Source organism: Amphiprion ocellaris, chromosome 17 (assembly GCF_022539595.1).
Source record: "Amphiprion ocellaris isolate individual 3 ecotype Okinawa chromosome 17, ASM2253959v1, whole genome shotgun sequence".
NCBI classification, from domain to species: Eukaryota; Metazoa; Chordata; class Actinopteri; family Pomacentridae; genus Amphiprion; species Amphiprion ocellaris.
Genome location: NC_072782.1, coordinates 24,303,912 through 24,320,641, shown reverse-complemented (window position 1 = coordinate 24,320,641; position 16,730 = coordinate 24,303,912). Strand labels below are relative to the sequence as shown.

Here is a 16,730-nt window from a genome sequence, read left to right as displayed (position 1 = left end):
CTTATTATTGCTTGTTCTCTGGAGTTTTCTCCTTTTTGCTCTATTTTATAGATATGGCACCCCTTGTTTCCTTCATTCTTTCCTGTTTCAGGGCTTATTTGCCTTCTCATTCTACTCAATGCCCCTATGAGCTGCCATCCACATAAGCCAAAGAGTCATTTCTATATGAAGAAGTCTGAATTTTATTTGTACTTTTACATATTTATATTCTTGAATCCATCATCCAGGAGATGTCAGCATATAGATTTTGGATTGCTTGCAACTTCTTTAGCAAAGTTTTTGCTGCTGACCTGTACACAGCACTTTCATAAGCAATCAGTAATCTTATTAAAGTAACATAAATATTCCTCATGTTCTTCTACTTGCTCCTTATTCACCTTATTTTAATGCATTTTTAAAAATGATTTTAGAGAGTGGTCCGGTAGGAAGCAGCCGAATCTCAATGTGGCCAAGACCATGGAGATGGTGCTCGGAAGAAAAGGACAGCTACACAACCGCTCCACATCCGAGGTGAGGACATCACCATGGTGGAAGAGTTTAAGTGCTTGGGTGTCTACCTTGACAGCGGACTGAACTGGAATAGCAACACTGATGCTGTGTGCAAGAAGGGGATGAGCCACCTGTTTTCTAAGATCCTTTAACGCGTGCAGCTGAATGTTGGAGATCTTTTGCCAGTCAGCTGTGGCCAGCATCCTGTACTTTGCAGTGGTCTGCTGTCCACTGGCTGTCAAAAAAAAACATTAAATGAGAAAGTGTGTCCAAACTTTTGACTGGTAGCGTATATACACATACAAGTCTGGTGTTTACTATTGCTGCTGGTGTCTGTGGGTTTTTTCAGCATTTAAGATCTTAAATATGTTTTGGTCCTCTCTGGTGTTAGAATTCCTGCCTAATATTGTGGATAATATGGATTCAAAAACCCCACGTGAAAGCTGCATGGCTCCAATCCACCACAGCAAATCATGTCAAAGACGAAACACAGTGACAAAATTAGGAACATTTAGTAAAGCCTCAACACATAAATTATTAAATGGATAGAATTAAGCAACCCCAAAAGTACTCTTTCATCATTATCTCTTTCCTAAGAAATGCCGGAGACATAGGTGTTTGTAAATCAGCTGCTGGACACACACTGCAAGATGTCTGAAATAACTGCATGTTATACCAGCAGTTATAGAGTATATGTAATGCCATCAAAACAAGGAAGGGTGTGGCTGCAAGATGTTAGTTTTGCCCTTACTTTAACCTCTCAGGTACGATCACTCTAAGGTACGCAGTCAGTTTTGCAGCAGATATGGCAATATTCAAATTGACTTTTAATGAGCTCAACAACCCCTTAACCTAAAGCTTGTGGATGGGTAGAGCGCTTTGTCCTCTAAAGGGTTTGTAAGAATGGAAGGTCTGTAAGACTAAAGCCAGGGGATAATGCCCCCCATTCTTCATAATGTTGTGCATAGCTGCATCAAGCTAGCCACAGTTACTGTGACTGAGTTCACATTTACTTCCATTTACCTTCACAGTAAATATGCATGTGACATATTACGTTTTTTTTTTTTTTTTTTTTTAATTTCAGAATGGAAAAACAACTCCTCTGGTGTGAGACTACTGAAGCCATAGCGGTTAGTTATACAGAACAAAAAAAAAAAAAAAAAAATCAGCAGCACACAAAAAATGCTCATTGTTCTTCCTGTATTTCTTGCTCTCCATCTGCTATCCTCCCATCCCCACCTCAACCCTTACAACTTTTAAATGACTTTCTGCAGCTTTTTGGAAAAATGATAAATTAATATGTATAAAATTACCTAAATTTGCCAGATAGTTTGAGGGTCATTCCAGGATTGGAGGACATTTGGGCTTCAAACTTTTTGAAAAATAAACCTTCCCTTTACGGTTTTCTGCAACACATTCATCAATAATAGGTAATAAATGGTCAAAGGCTTAATTAGCTCAGCTTACACATCAGTAGTACCATTTTTATTCCATGTTTTGTTTGTTATTTGCTAACCCTACTCCAATCACAGTAACAGGGTTGCTAATCCATGCTAATGTTAGCTGTTACTGCTGACCAACAGGACAAACTTACTGATGGAAAACAGAAAAGAAAAAAGTCAAAAGAATTTGTCTTCTCCTGATAATATGAGGTAGAGTGAGACATTAAATCAAGGTTGAAAATGTTATGAAAATATGAAAAATAGAAGAGAGGACATACCTTCGTTCTACCTATTCTTTTGGAAAACTGAGTAATGATGTCAATTCCAGTGTATCACGTGGTTCACCATTTTCTTCTTCTTCTGCCAGCTAAAAAGGTTATGCTAAAATGCTGTGGGACATGCCTTCCATGCATGATAATTATCATTTAAACTATGTTGATTAAAAAAAACGTTTCCACAATTACAAGCGACATCAATGAAATAAAAAATACCAAAAAAGAGAGATTTAAATTTTATTTGAGCTGTTTTATTTGAGATTCAATTTGGTCATCAGAGGGGTGGGACAAGAGAAAAATGACATTTTAGGGGGAACCCCAGACTGATTTGGTATTTTAAAAATATTTTCAAGCATTCTTTTCTCCTATTTATTTATTTTTTTTAAAGATTTTGTCTCAGGACAAGTACATTTACACAACTGCATGTTTTAGTGTTTTCTACATGGATTATTACTCTGCCAAGGAACGCTGAGGAGTTAGGCTATGTTATGATCTTCCTACGTTTGTTTGTTACTCAAAAGCAGATAAACGGATTTAGACGACATTTTCAGAGAAGATCAGAAATGACACAAGGACCAAGTGATTTGATTTTGGCAGCTTATAGTCTGGATCCAAGGATTTGTTGAAGATTTCCGTATCGTTGCGAGATAGCTGCACTGTGTCACTGTAACTATGACAACAAGTGAACACTACATCAGGTGCCTGCTGATGGTCACATGATTGCGATCCTACTACAAATCCACCTTTGCAGACTTATCGGAACTTACCACACACTGACTGAACAGCCTCTGAGCGCTTTTCTTGTTTGAAATTTAATTGGTGGGACGTAAAATGTCCTCCAATTCTGGAATGACCCTGACAGTAATTTGAAGCTGGGCTCTAAAACCGAAATGAGTACTTGTCTACATTTTTATTGTGAATGAGATAAGTGATCATCCTCCACCGTATAGCGCAGCGTATAGCCCAGTGCTTTTATTTTGAAGCCCGCGGTCTGACTCAGCGGTACTCCTGCTGGGTGACTTGACCGCTGAGAGGACAGCGGCTGTTCGGGCTGCAGGGTGGCGCAGTTTGCTTCACAGCGATTTCCTAATTCAGCAGCATCGCTTAAGAAGGAAGTGAAGCCATGGCGCTGGGGCTCAGAGAAAGATTCGAAAAGTTTCTCCACGAGAAGAACCTAATGACCGATGTTCTAGCAAAAGTCGAGGCGAAAACCGGAGTAAGCAGAACATACATCGCTCTCGGTGAGTGTTGACGGGGTCATGGGTGGATCAGCATCAGAGGAACGCTCAGAGAGGACGGCCTCACAGGCAGCTGCATATGCCTCAAGTCTGAATGCTAAAAAAAACAAATGAATGTCGCTCTAGTAATGAATCAGTCGTAGTTGAAGCCATCTATTGTGACAGCAGTCTTATGAAAATATCAGTTTAGTATGTCTGTGGGGGGAAAAAGCGTGACGAAGGTGTGTGATTTGTTCCAGCTGTCATCGGTGCCATCGCAGTGTACTTGGTGATCGGTTATGGAGCCTCCCTGCTGTGTAACCTCATCGGCTTCCTGTATCCAGCATACATATCGTAAGTTTAGTGGAAGACTTCTGTGAGGGAGGAGCCTGTGTGGTACCTCCACCCAGCACACACACACACACACACACACACACACACACACACACACACACACACACACACACACATACACATACCCACAGACACACACACACACACACACGCACACACACACACATACACATACCCACAGACACACACACACACACACACACACACACACACACACACACACGCACACACACACACACATACACATACCCACAGACACACACACACACACACACACACACACAGACACACACACACACACACACACACGCATACCCACTGACACACACATAACCACAGACACACACGCACACACACACACACACACACACACACACGCACATACCCACAGACACACACACACACACACACACACACACCCACACACACCCACAGACACACACACACACACACATACCCACTGACACACACACACACACACACACAGACACACACACAGACACACACAGACACACACACACAGAAAGGAGTCTAATGATGATTATTACTATTCCCATTAAACTCTTAATAAAGAAGGGAGGAAAGTATTTTCAGTTTGAAAACAAGAAAAGCACTCAGAGCGCAACACTTCACCGAGGACACTCCGTCCTTGTATCATTTCTGACAGATAAGTCCACAACGGTGGATTTGTAGTAGGATCGCAATCATGTGATCGTCAGCAGGCAGCTGACGTAGTGTTCACTTGTTGTCATGGTTACAGTGACGCCTTGCTGCTATCTCACAATGGTACAGAAATCCTTAACAAGTCCATGGATCCAGACTATAAGCCGCACCACTGCCAAAATGCCATCACTTGGTTCTTGTGTCATTTATGTCATACCATACACTTTAAAAAAGAAAACTACAGTCTGTTCAGCAGAGTTGGGATTCTAATTTGTTTGAACATGAAAATTAAAATAGCTATACTTGACATGAACATACACATAAGACCAATCATGTATACCTCATTTTGTCTAAATTTGTAATTGTGAATAAGCTGAAAATGTAATTTGTTGTGCCAACAACTTCACAGGACAATGTAAATGTAACTGGTACAACAATGAAACATGACTTAGGACAATGAACTAGCAAATCGTTGAGACAATTCAAAAATTTTACTGCAAAAGGTTGCCTTGAAATTTTACATTTTCTCAATTCTTTTTTTACAGTGTACCATTGTATTCTAGAGAGAAGCCTATCAAATGCAAATAATTTCATTTGAACAAGCTCACTGGGGACACAGTTAACAGCACCAGCAATAAAAACATGAATATCTCATATGGTATTAAAGATAATAGTCTCATGAAAGGTCAAAGCTGTAGGGTCCTGACTGCAAAAGAAAGTCACTGCCCAAAACTACCCCTGGGTTTGTTGCTGCTAGGGCAGTAGGACCCTCATGTGAGAAACGAGTGGACTTTCCCTGTGACATACGTGTGGTTTTTTTTTGTTGATTACAGCATCTGATTACAAAACAAGTCTTGAAAGACTTGCACAGACAACATTTTAACAAGCATGTTTTTTAAAGTTATGAAAGCGTTATCAGGGTGTAACTGTCTTATAATAGCACAGTGACTGGTGCTCCATTAGTTAGTGTGGGGTCACATGTAGTCTGCTGACGTTCTCCTCTGTCACTCTGACTTCAGCTATAGGCGTGGAAAACATGACCAAGTCTCACAGCATAAAAGATGTTGCACAGCTCAGTGTCTTCAGTATTTTCTTGTGGCGTTATCACTGCTAAGAATGCTCCTGGATTGGCTACTTCACAAAGCCAGGCAGGTTCTATTTAGTGATGTTTCGATTCAACAAGCCTGGCAGTAATCATATGTGGGTGTAGATGGTGAAACTGAACCCAACTGCCAAATTGATTTTGTCATGTGGTAGACTGGTAGCAACATTGGGCAAGGCTGATCATTTTTCCTTCAATAAATCAAATCATCATTTAAAAACTACATTTTCTGTTTTCTTGTGTTACCTTTGTCTTCTACTAAAATCAGATTTGTGATCTGAAACTTTCATGTGTGACAAATATGAAAAAATAGTAGATTTCTGTAGGGCAAATACTTTTTCACGGCACTATACTTTTTTGTAGATGTCATTTTATGTAAAGGGACAAGAAGCTCTCAGTGGCAGCATATTTAGCTCATCTTCATTTGGTAGTTAAATGAATGACATATTGAATATTGCACTTTACAGCTTGCATTAGAGGAAACTAAACTGATAGGATGAAACTAAAGCTGTGAAATAACATAGAAATGTTCTGTACAGCTGTAGGCAGATATCATATCTTTACTCAAAATAGTTCAGTAAATTATGATGGAAGTTGGGCTGCACAGTGGCGTGGTGGTTAGCACTTTTGCCTTGCAGGTAGAAGATCCCCGGTTCGTGTCCTGGCTTTCCCTGGATCTTTCTGCATGGAGTTTGCATGTTCTCCCTGTGCATGTGTGGGTTTTCCTCTTCCTCTCACTGCCCAAAAATATGCTGAGGTTAATTGATGATTCTAATTGGTCTGTAGGTGTGAATGTGAGTGTGACTGTTTGTCTCTATATGTAGCCCTGTGATAGACTGGTGACCTGACCAGGGTGTCCCCTGCCTTCACCCCAAGTCAGCTGGGATAGGCTCCAGGCCCCACAACTCTAATGAGGATTGAGTGGTATATAGATAATGGATGGATGATTGGTTTATTTCAGGTTATGAAATAGCATTTTAATAACAGTATGGAAATCTGTTGGTGTTCCATTCTACTGGTTTGGCATTAGAAAGAAAAAATGCTACCAATAACTCTGCTAGCCTCAGAAAACAAACATCCTTGTATTTTAAAATGCTGTTCTTTCAGTTTCTGCACAGGCATTTCAAATGTCCTGTAAACGTTTCAGTGTCTTCACCTGAGAAATGTGAGGCACAGACGAACCGTTTCGCCACGGAGCGAGGAGGCCTTTTATTGAGGAGATAAACAAATTTTTTCAGTCTCATGTTGTACAAATGTGTTAAATCTGAGAAAAGAGAAGCAGGGAAGGAAAGAACACATTAACTGATTGAACTTTTAAAAAAGAAGCACACATTGGGCCAGATGACATTTTGACCTAATGTTGTTACTCTTGATTTCCAGGATTAAGGCCATTGAGAGTGCCACCAAAGAGGATGATACTAAATGGCTGACCTACTGGGTGGTGTATGGAGTCTTCAGCGTGGCAGAGTTTTTTGCAGATATCTTCCTGTCCTGGTTCCCATTCTACTATATTGGAAAGGTACTGTGGTTGTTAGTGTTTCACTTGTTGTGCAGGCAAATGAGGGCTGGTGGCTCAACAAGTGGCATATGCAGTTTTCCCTTATGGGATCAATAGAGTATATAAAATAAAAAATGTGTTGAAACATTGATTTCCAAAAAAAATCTCACAAGTAGCCAACAATTGATGGCTGACAGTGGCAGCTTTAAAATGACACTTTCAGCATAATTTCACCAGGACAGTTGGTAATGTAACTGGGATGTCTGTGCCCTTTTCTGATTTGATAAGAAACTCTTGTCTTTCTCCCCAGTGTGCGTTCTTGGTGTGGTGCATGGCTCCGACTCCTTCTAATGGATCAGTCCAGATTTATAATCGCCTCATTCGACCATTTTTCCTTAAGAATGAAGCCAGAATTGACGATGTGATGAAGAACATCAAGGATAAGGCATCAGATGCTGCTGACAAGTTCAAAGATGAGGGTAAGTAAATCAGTCGTGTTTACTACCAACAGAGCCGGACTTATCTCTCTCTTCCTCTCTCTGATCTCAATGCAAATGTGAATCGCTCTCAGTCTTACCCCTAGAACCAGTTTGACCCTACCAGACCCTACCAGGTGCCATTGCAACATGGCGCCCAGGATCACAGGGACACACCAAAAATTATTGAGGAGTCATTTTATAGCATCTCAAAACCAGTCAAAATTCATACATTTTCACCTTACCTGCAAGAACAAGCCATTTATTTGAAATATTTGATATTAAAATGGATGCTTTTTTTTTTTTAACATGACTCTTTATTTTCTGATGTTATTGTTGAAGCAAACTGAACACTCCCTTCCAGGTTTACCTGTTGTCTGTTGAACTAATTCCTCAATGCTAAATCCATCAGTACAACACAGTCATTGCATAGTCACCACTCTACTGAAAACATTTTTCACCACTCTGCTTTTATTCACTTAATTACTTCCAGTCACGTTTACTTGACATTTTTATTTGTTTTGTTTCAAATGAGGCTTATGTCAAAGAAAGCCAGCATTTACTGTGCAGATCTAAAATGCCTTCCATTTGCTCAGCGTTGCTGTCCTTTCCTACCAGGTTTATAAGGTGCTGAGCTTTGTTGACATTAGCTTTGCCCTAAAGAATACAGTCACACTCTAGATAATAAACATGGCATCTTGTTTGTAATCTGTCCACAGCCAAGAGAGCTACAGCAAACATCATGTTTGAGGAGAAGAAGAGCTCCTAAGGATGAGGCCTGTCAACATTGTCAGCTCTAGATCTGAAACTGCTACAGAAGAAATGTTGCCTTGAAAATGTTCTTTTTTTTTTTTGTCTTGTCCAGTACTTTTCCCTTCGTCCCAGCTGTACTAGATGTTACACAGGCATCACATACATCAATTAAAACCATTTAACATTTCAGTTTACTTATTTAACTTTGCCTTCTGGGGGGCTTTCAAATAATTGTATGCTGGCCTTGATGTGCTTTATGAAACAAATAAAAAGAAATTTATGGAAGTTGTTCTCTAATTTTAATTCTTTTTCCCCGTTGTGTGCGTAAACAGAATAGCGAGGGGTGGGTGGTGGTGGGATGGAGTGGGGGTGAACGAGAGGGTTGGGAGGCTGATGGGTGGCCATGGATGATGCACCCTGAACAGGTCACCAATTCATTGCAGGGCTAAGAGACAACCATGCACGCTCTACCTCAATCCTACAACTAATTCACCAACTAGTCTGTGTCTGCAGAGCTGCAGGCTGCACTCTCAGGTCCCTCACTGATAGGATTGCACTTGTAGGGCTGCACTCCTAGAGCTTTTTTTTTTCTCAACAGCACCACCTACTGCCATGGATGATCACTAAAGTGCACAACTTGGGTTTTTAAAGGGTGATTTCACTCAAAATATACCTATAATTTTAAAGGTTTATTCTCCGCAAAATACTGCTTATTACAATAATAATAATAACTTGGTTGCTAAGATTTGCATTTGGACAAATTGTGTACTTGGCATACTTATTATCAGGTCTCTAAATCTCTAAGTCTCAACCAGGATGGTTTGAAAGGTTGGAAAGAAGCAAAACTGATGAATGATAACTTGGGAGGCAGATATATTTATGTAAAGCAATAATAAGTCAATAAAAGCAACAGTCCTCCTCCACACACACACAAAAGTCAATTAGTCATGTGACTCCCACCGATGAATCTCTGATCTCACTTCCTCCTGAGAGAGATTCACAGTGATAGACATTAATATGTGTGGGTAAACATAGCATTGATATATCTGATAAACTGTACAAAATCTATCTCATTTTTAACACTTTTGTTGTTCTGTTACTCAACAAAGTTGAGCAACAGAATGGCCTGCAGTAGTGTAGGCAGCATGTGGTGCCTTGTGCAAACATCACTAAACCTAAATTAGACCTAATCCTAGAAGTCGACCAAGGACATGCTAAATGTTTGAAAATTACAAAACAATGCCATAATTAAAAGACTAATTATGAAAACATGTACTGTGGAGGAAAATCTAGTTTTACTGTTGAACCTCTTCCACTGCAGGCATTTGGACTGGTCACAGGTGGAATAAGTGATGAATGAGGTCCATAAAGGTTCTTAGTAAACTATGACAGAGAACCAGCAGCACAACAGCAGCAGCTCTACTAAGAGGAATCCAGCATTAATACACCTCTGCGTTCTCTACTGTGACACATTCAAATGCCTGCAACATTATTAACATCATTAAAAGTGTAAAACAATAAATATTAAACATTCACGCTGGAGGTTATTGCTGCTTAGCCTAGTGACAGACAGAGATCATTCTATCGTCTGATGAAGTATTAACTAATATGTTGGCTGTAATTAATTATCATCATGTGGAGCTGGGCTGCCAAGATCACGCTATGACTCAATGAAATAAATCAGAAAACAAGCTAAGAGTTGATTTTACAGCAGCTGTCATTAGATAAAACTTACTAGTTTGCAGGTTTAATGATGAATTCAGTTGTTTCTCACTTTAGAAGGTTAACAACAAGTTTGAACAAATGAATCCCTGCTGAACAAATGAAGACATCAGAAATGTTTATAATGTTAAACAAAACGATTCAGGATCAGTACTCACGTTGTGACTGTCGTCCATCACGACGAGCCACGGTCCTAGAAGTGTGGTCCTCTTGGTGCAGTCCTGAGAGAGCAGCTCTGCAGACACATCCTACTCAACCTGCTAGCTTGTCTTTGGACTGTGGGAGGAACGAACAGAAGAAAATCCATGCTGGCTCAAGGAAACCATGCAAGCTCCACTCAGAAAGACCCCAGCTGACCAGCAGATTCAAATGCAAAACATTATTGCTATTAGGCAACAATACCAACCACTACACCACTGTAGGAGATGAAGGTTACATTAATGCGATCTGTTAGAAAACAAGAGGCCTTACCAAAGACAACTGAAGACAGATGAAGGAAGTGACAAGATGTTTAGATGAAAAAAACTTTGTCAACCTTTAGTGATTGTTCCCTGAGGATTCTCTTAAGGTTAAAAAAAATCTTAAAAGAATATTCCTAGAACATTCCCTGAAGGTTTCCCTTTTTGTACCCTTCAAGATTGGTTTGATAGACAAAGGTTGAATACTTTCATATTCCATATGAGCTGAACAGGCCTACAGTATGTCATAGTCCCTGTCTGTCATCACCTATCCTACCATTGCACTGATGTTATTAAAATATTTGAAGGAATATAGAACAACTTCTTCTAGGCAGGAAGTGAGGATTCTTATATCTGTAGAGATGTAAATCCCCAGCAGCCTAAATATCTGACATATTAGGATTCAAAGGTATGGGAGATGACTACCAGTGTTTTCAGCCTATTTTTGTAGTTTTAGTGACACATCTGTTCCACCAATTTCTTAAAAATTGATCTGATGCTGATTTACATAAGAATTTCTATGAAATGGAAGTTAAACCACAAAGAGACATTACAGCTGTTTGGAGAATGGAGACTGTGCACAAATGAACACATATGTCTGATGATTACATCAGAATCAGATGTAAGTGTTTCTGTGACTTCCCAAACAGACTGAAGGTTGCTGGAAACTGTCCGACTGAAAGCAGAGTTTTGGCTTTGCCCCCCTGCTGCTGCAAACGACTGATGGAACTATCCTGTTGATTCAGGATTTAGAACAGTGCAACTGACCTCTGACTAATGCAATTTCATCTTAGATTTTTCTGGCAGAGCTCGGTGACTGTACCAAATGTGTTATTTTTGATACTAATATGAAATGTGAACAGAAGACAAGCTACGGAATTGTACAGTCACAATGAAGAACTTGTCAATACTATATCTTTTCTTGAAACGATTGAGCTGGCTGCTGTAGAAGATATTTGACTTTGTGGTAACCAAGTCCCCATAAATGGACACACAAACATAGTTTAGCTTCCTGTGCCACACTGATGACTCCATATGCATTCCCCACTGTAATGACTGATTAAGTAAAGTGTCATTCTGGGGGTGGTGAACTTTTAAAATAAGGACAGATCTTGTAAGTTAAGAAGAGACCTTTGCAGGACAAATGATGTGTTGTGTAGCTCAATATGAACTGATGTAACTGATTCAGCCAGTGTTTTGAAAATCAAATTTGAGTACAAGTCTGGCCTAAGATAAAAGCACCCTGTACACACATATAGGTACAACAGCTGGATCACTGCAGTATGTCTGCAGTGCCATTTCAGGTGATCCTGTAAAGGTGAGAACTTAAGTCAGATGTGTGGTATCCTATTTCCTTCAAACAACTGCCTTGACACATTGCACGACAAATATAAACCTGAAACATATGCTGTACCTGTGTTATAAAATGTACTGCCTTTGATAGATCCAAAAATGTCTAATTTCTAGCCGTACAAAAACGTAGCACTTTGCTGAAAAGAGCTAGTACCAGTGAGTACAGTGATTGATTTTAATGGCTTCATAAACAACTATATAAAACAGTTCATAAAAATTCATGCACTTTCAGTGTAAATTCATTTGGAAATATAGAGGAAATTTATGTACAAGACTGTGAACCATAACAGTGACTTCATTCAGTTGGTAGTTCACAAGTATACTTGGCTGCATAGAAACATTGACATTATTATTGCCTACACAGAAAATAAAATGAAACTTAAAGGAAAAAAAAGTAATGGAAAAAGTCTAATTTATTTAAGTCTATTTTCCAGACTGTTACTGACAAAAGTCAGTTCCTGCCAACTTAGAGATTTTAATACACTGAGACGAAAAAACTAAGCACTAGTGAATTAAACTGAGTATTGTCAAAGAACTTTCCCTTTACCAGAAGTTACATTCTGAAAGCATTATCATGAAAGAACTATTATACAGAAACCCACTTGTAAAACAACAAAAAAAAGCCTGAGTTCATGGGAAAGAAGAGTCATAATAAATTCAAAAAGCCTGAGGAAAAAGACCACTGATTTACTATTTTACAAAAAATTTACAACAGTATTATTTAGAGAAAAAACATCATAGAAGTTACTATTAAAAAAAACTTTTTTCTTTTTTCTTTTTTTTTTTTTACAGCTATGTTATTAAATAATTCACGCTTGGTGGACAAAAAAAAGAAAACAAACAAAAAAATTGACTAACTGCTGAGGAAATGACATATGTTGTAAATGAGGTAATTCAGGTGGTGAGCCTGAGCCCAGACTGGCATCAACCAGACACCTTTCTATCACCTTGCAACGTGATTCATGTGACAACTGACTTCTCATTGAGTTAACACTTAAATAAGGTAGATAATCACATTAAGCATGACAGAGAAACAGAGAATGACAGACAACACAGAGAACAGTCAAATACAGAATCCAGTGTCAAAGGTTGGTGGGAGTATGAGGCAGCACTCAGGGTCAATTGTGTCCATTTCCAGAGTTTTTAAAAAAAAGTTTATAAAAATAACAAAACAATTGTGCTGCATGCTGCTGGACCTACAGAATGATGCAGCTTTATACACTGTATAAAAATAAGCTTTGATATTTTTTTTTTATCTGCTGCCTGGTTTGAGCCACTTCCTGGTGTTCATCTCCCAGGTTCCCGAGATGAGTTGCTGCTGAAGCGAGGAGATGACAGCCATGCTGAACTGACTGATACACAGTGCTTCAAACAGCTTCAGGTTGGAGACCACAGTCCATGTAAGGCATTTGCTGTGTTACTGAGTCTATGGCTGCTACTAGCAGACCCAGGCAGCTTATGTTATGTCTTGCGGCTGCTCCAGATCTGCTCTGGTGTGCTCCTGTGGTCTGACGAGTAGTCGAAAGGTGAACGGTGACCCATGGGAGAGCGGGAGTCGTAGGGTGAGCGCTGGTCTCTAGGAGAGCGCGGCCCGCTGGCTGAGGCTCGCTGCTCTATCTGCCAGTCTGAGTGGTAGCGGTGTGAAGAGCGATGGTCTGAATGAGAATGATCCTTTAAATCCAGTCGATGGTCTCTGCTGGTGCGGTATTCCTCCAGCTTCCTGTGCTTATTGTCATTGTAGTATCTGCACATACACATCAGCATTAGCATGACGAGCAACAAGACTGACAAATGACCACACAAACTAACAATACTTGTATCCTACCTCTCCTACTAACAAGTATTGTGCATTTATAAAAAGCCTAACATATTCCTCCGTGCAACATAGTGCCACTGTTTTCTAAAAATGCAGCACGGGTCCATTTTCAGCTAAAAAGTTTCTGGAGTTCTGGAACCAGAGGAACCTCAGAAACTTAGCCAGGCACTAATCCACTGAGAAAGTTCCTCCAGTGTAAGCACTGTACATAGGCCCCACATTCTACTAAACATGTTACCTTACCAGCAGGAACTGCTTAATTTGTGGATAAAAGTCACAGACGAGGATGAGATATTAAGAAATGGACTAATGAATTGTTGACTTGGGTCCGCACGTCACTTTATGATGAAAAGAAAAATACTAACTTTAGACAGCTTTATCCTTTATTCGGTGGTCTGAATGTGACTGAATGCCACATTGTCTAGGCTGACAGTAGAGGGTAGATAATTACACTAACCATATTTATTCTGTTTGTAGAAAAAGTACTGCTGAGTTGTAGTCTCTCACCTTTCTTGTCTGTCTCTGTCCCTGCTATCTGGTCTGTAGTGGTCTCTGTCTCGGTGGTCTTTGCCGTTGCTGAAGGAGGAGTACTGTCTTTTCCTGGACTCTCCTCCTGTGGTCTTCCTGTGGGACTCTGAGCTGTGTCTCTCCTTGGTGCTGCTGCTTTCATGGTATCGACCTGAAGGCTGATGTCTGTCTGAGCTGTAGCTGTCCCTGCTACTCTCGTCTTGGTGAGAGTTATCCTTCAGCCTTTCAATATCTAAGAACAAAGACCGCAGATTTATCAGTCAACAGAGAAAACTAACTTAATTTTTGTGTCTCATAACAGTGGGAAACTGGCCATACCTGCATGTTTATAGCCATGGGTGTTTATACTTCTAGTGTTCTGCTCCATTGCCTGAAGAAACAGAATATCTTCAGCAACATGGATTTCTAGTATCAGCTCATTAATAATTACTGTAGGGTCTTCACATACCTGTGCATTCTCTTGCCTTTTCTTGATTGCATGCTTATACAGTTTATGTAGTTTTCTTGCATCAAACTCAGTGAATTTGGAAACAAATATCCATAGGTTTCTGTTTAAAAACAAACAAAAAAAAACATTATCAGCTTAACAAATGTAACATACTAATAACTACTATTTGTGGCACTATTCATGTGAACAACCACAGAATTAACAGAGAAACAGTGTGAAACTGTGCATTGGTATCATTGTATTTGAACAATATCCTGTTTCCTGCCATTAAGTTACAGCTGGCACTTTACTCCACTGTCAAATATGACTGAAAGGACATTAAACATTTTGATGAGTGGCATGTTGGAACAGTATGTTGTGTGAACCACTTCTTTACTAGAATAACTCAACCCACACTCCACATTTACAGATGCACTTGTTGGTCAGCTGAACTTTGTGTGGAACTAGGGTAATATATTTGTTTGATCTAAGACTATCATTAGAGTACATTGTGTATACTGACTTTCTCCACTGTTTGATCTGGTCAGGATTTGAATACTCCTTCAGACACTCCGTTATGTGGTCTCCGATCTTTATGAGGCACTGTCGTGTGTGTTCCAGCTGCTCACGCTCTGACAGCCCTTTCTCTGGTCTGTCCAGTTGTTTCAGGGCTGCTTTCACTGGCCGCATCCTCTCTTTACACTGCAACATTAGGCAGAAGTAAACTTCAGCAAGTCATATACAGGATCCTTGTGGGCTCTTTTTTTTTTCTTTGTCATCAAAAAAACACTTTATTCCATTGGCCAATGATACATCTAAAGATTTAAGTATCAGCTGAACATACCACACTGAATGTCCTCTGGTCCAGTTCCTCAGATTCCTCAGATAGTGGTACATTCTCTCCACTAGCTGTAATATGGACTGGCACATCAGATGCTTTCTTTGTCCGTTCTCGTACCTCGGTCTTTATCTCACTCTGATGAAAAGGATTTGAGAATTAATCCCTGACAAAATTATCTTTTTATGTAATGTAATTTACATGGAGCACTTTTATCAATTCATCAATTCACTGAAGACATAGAGAATTATTATTTCACCTTTTCCATGTTTTCCTCTTGTTTATGTACTGCCTCCAGAGGCTTTGTTTCTTTTTTCTCTTTTGGCTCCTTTATTTCTTTAATGTCACAGCTTTCTTCCCTCTTCTCCTTTTTTCCTTCTTTTTTGATCTCTTTTTCTTTGATATCCTTCTCCCCAGATGAAGAAACCTCGTGCTCAGGCTCTTCATCATCGCCATCGTCGTCATCATCATCGTTATCATCATCATCGTCGTCATCATCGTCTTCCTCCTCCTCCATCACCACCCTATCTCCTCGGCCCCGTCTGCTTGGTGCCTTCACTGGGGCAATCTCCTGAAAGGGTTAAAAAAAAAAAAAAGTAAAGTACAAAACCACCAAATTGAAAACAGAAAACATTCATTTCAGGCAACAGCAAGCAACACAGCTCCAGTAGGAGCAAAATGTACCTTGTCTTCCTCAATTTCATCCTCATCATCTGACCTCTTGTCTGATGGGAGATCTGAGGAGGGGCTCTTTAATACCTCATCTGTCTTCACTGGCTTCAGAGTTTTAATTTTTTTACTTCTTGGTTTTCGCTTCCGTGAGTTGGCCTACATACATACAAAAAGGCATGGTAGATTCTGGCAGACACACATTTTAATTCATCCATATCAGTTATGTCAACGAACATTCTTTTAGTGATGTAGAGGAAGCTTGCTAAGTAGAGTGACAGTCAAACTTACTGTCCCTGCTTGTTTCTGTGCTTCTTTTTTGGCCAGATCCTTGCTCAGTAACTTGATGAGGTAGTCTGCTCTGGTCTGTAGCTGTTTGGCCTGTGGCTTCTTGTCAGGGTCGTCTGGTAGGAGCTGATCAGCATGAGAGACAGTATTGTGTGATTTTAGGGAAACATGACATTTCAGTATCAATACGTAACAATTAAATAGAGACACAACAGTAATAAATCACTGTTCTGAGATTAGTAATGTCATTTCAGCCAAACATTATGTGTGAATTCTATAATTTAACGGAAGATCATGTGTATATATATATATATGTATTCCTCCCAAAGTCATGTTATAAAGGACTCTAAAATACAGGAATT

At 39.7% G+C, this 16,730-nt stretch overlaps 2 protein-coding genes across 2 annotated transcripts in view; one reads left to right on the top strand and one right to left on the bottom strand.

The window, feature by feature from the left end:
• The first annotated feature begins 3,238 nt into the window (after positions 1-3,238).
• On the top strand, positions 3,239-8,554 carry reep5 (receptor accessory protein 5). Its single transcript, XM_023286313.3, has 5 exons — positions 3,239-3,447; positions 3,684-3,777; positions 6,923-7,061; positions 7,351-7,519; positions 8,236-8,554. The coding sequence occupies exons 1-5, from the start codon at positions 3,330-3,332 to the stop codon at positions 8,283-8,285; spliced, it is 570 nt and encodes a 189-aa protein (XP_023142081.1). The 5' UTR covers positions 3,239-3,329; the 3' UTR covers positions 8,286-8,554.
• A 3,409-nt stretch (positions 8,555-11,963) lies between these two features.
• The window catches only part of chd1 (chromodomain helicase DNA binding protein 1), a 28,275-nt gene continuing 23,508 nt past the window's right edge, over positions 11,964-16,730 (bottom strand). Inside the window, exons 28-36 of the mRNA XM_023286302.3 lie at positions 16,372-16,494; positions 16,096-16,239; positions 15,671-15,982; positions 15,418-15,549; positions 15,097-15,275; positions 14,595-14,694; positions 14,465-14,516; positions 14,126-14,378; positions 11,964-13,546 (exon numbers count right to left, since the gene is read on the bottom strand). Coding sequence (XP_023142070.2) covers positions 13,264-13,546; positions 14,126-14,378; positions 14,465-14,516; positions 14,595-14,694; positions 15,097-15,275; positions 15,418-15,549; positions 15,671-15,982; positions 16,096-16,239; positions 16,372-16,494 — 1,578 coding nt within the window. The 3' untranslated portion in view covers positions 11,964-13,263. The remainder of the gene's footprint in view (positions 13,547-14,125; positions 14,379-14,464; positions 14,517-14,594; positions 14,695-15,096; positions 15,276-15,417; positions 15,550-15,670; positions 15,983-16,095; positions 16,240-16,371; positions 16,495-16,730) is intronic.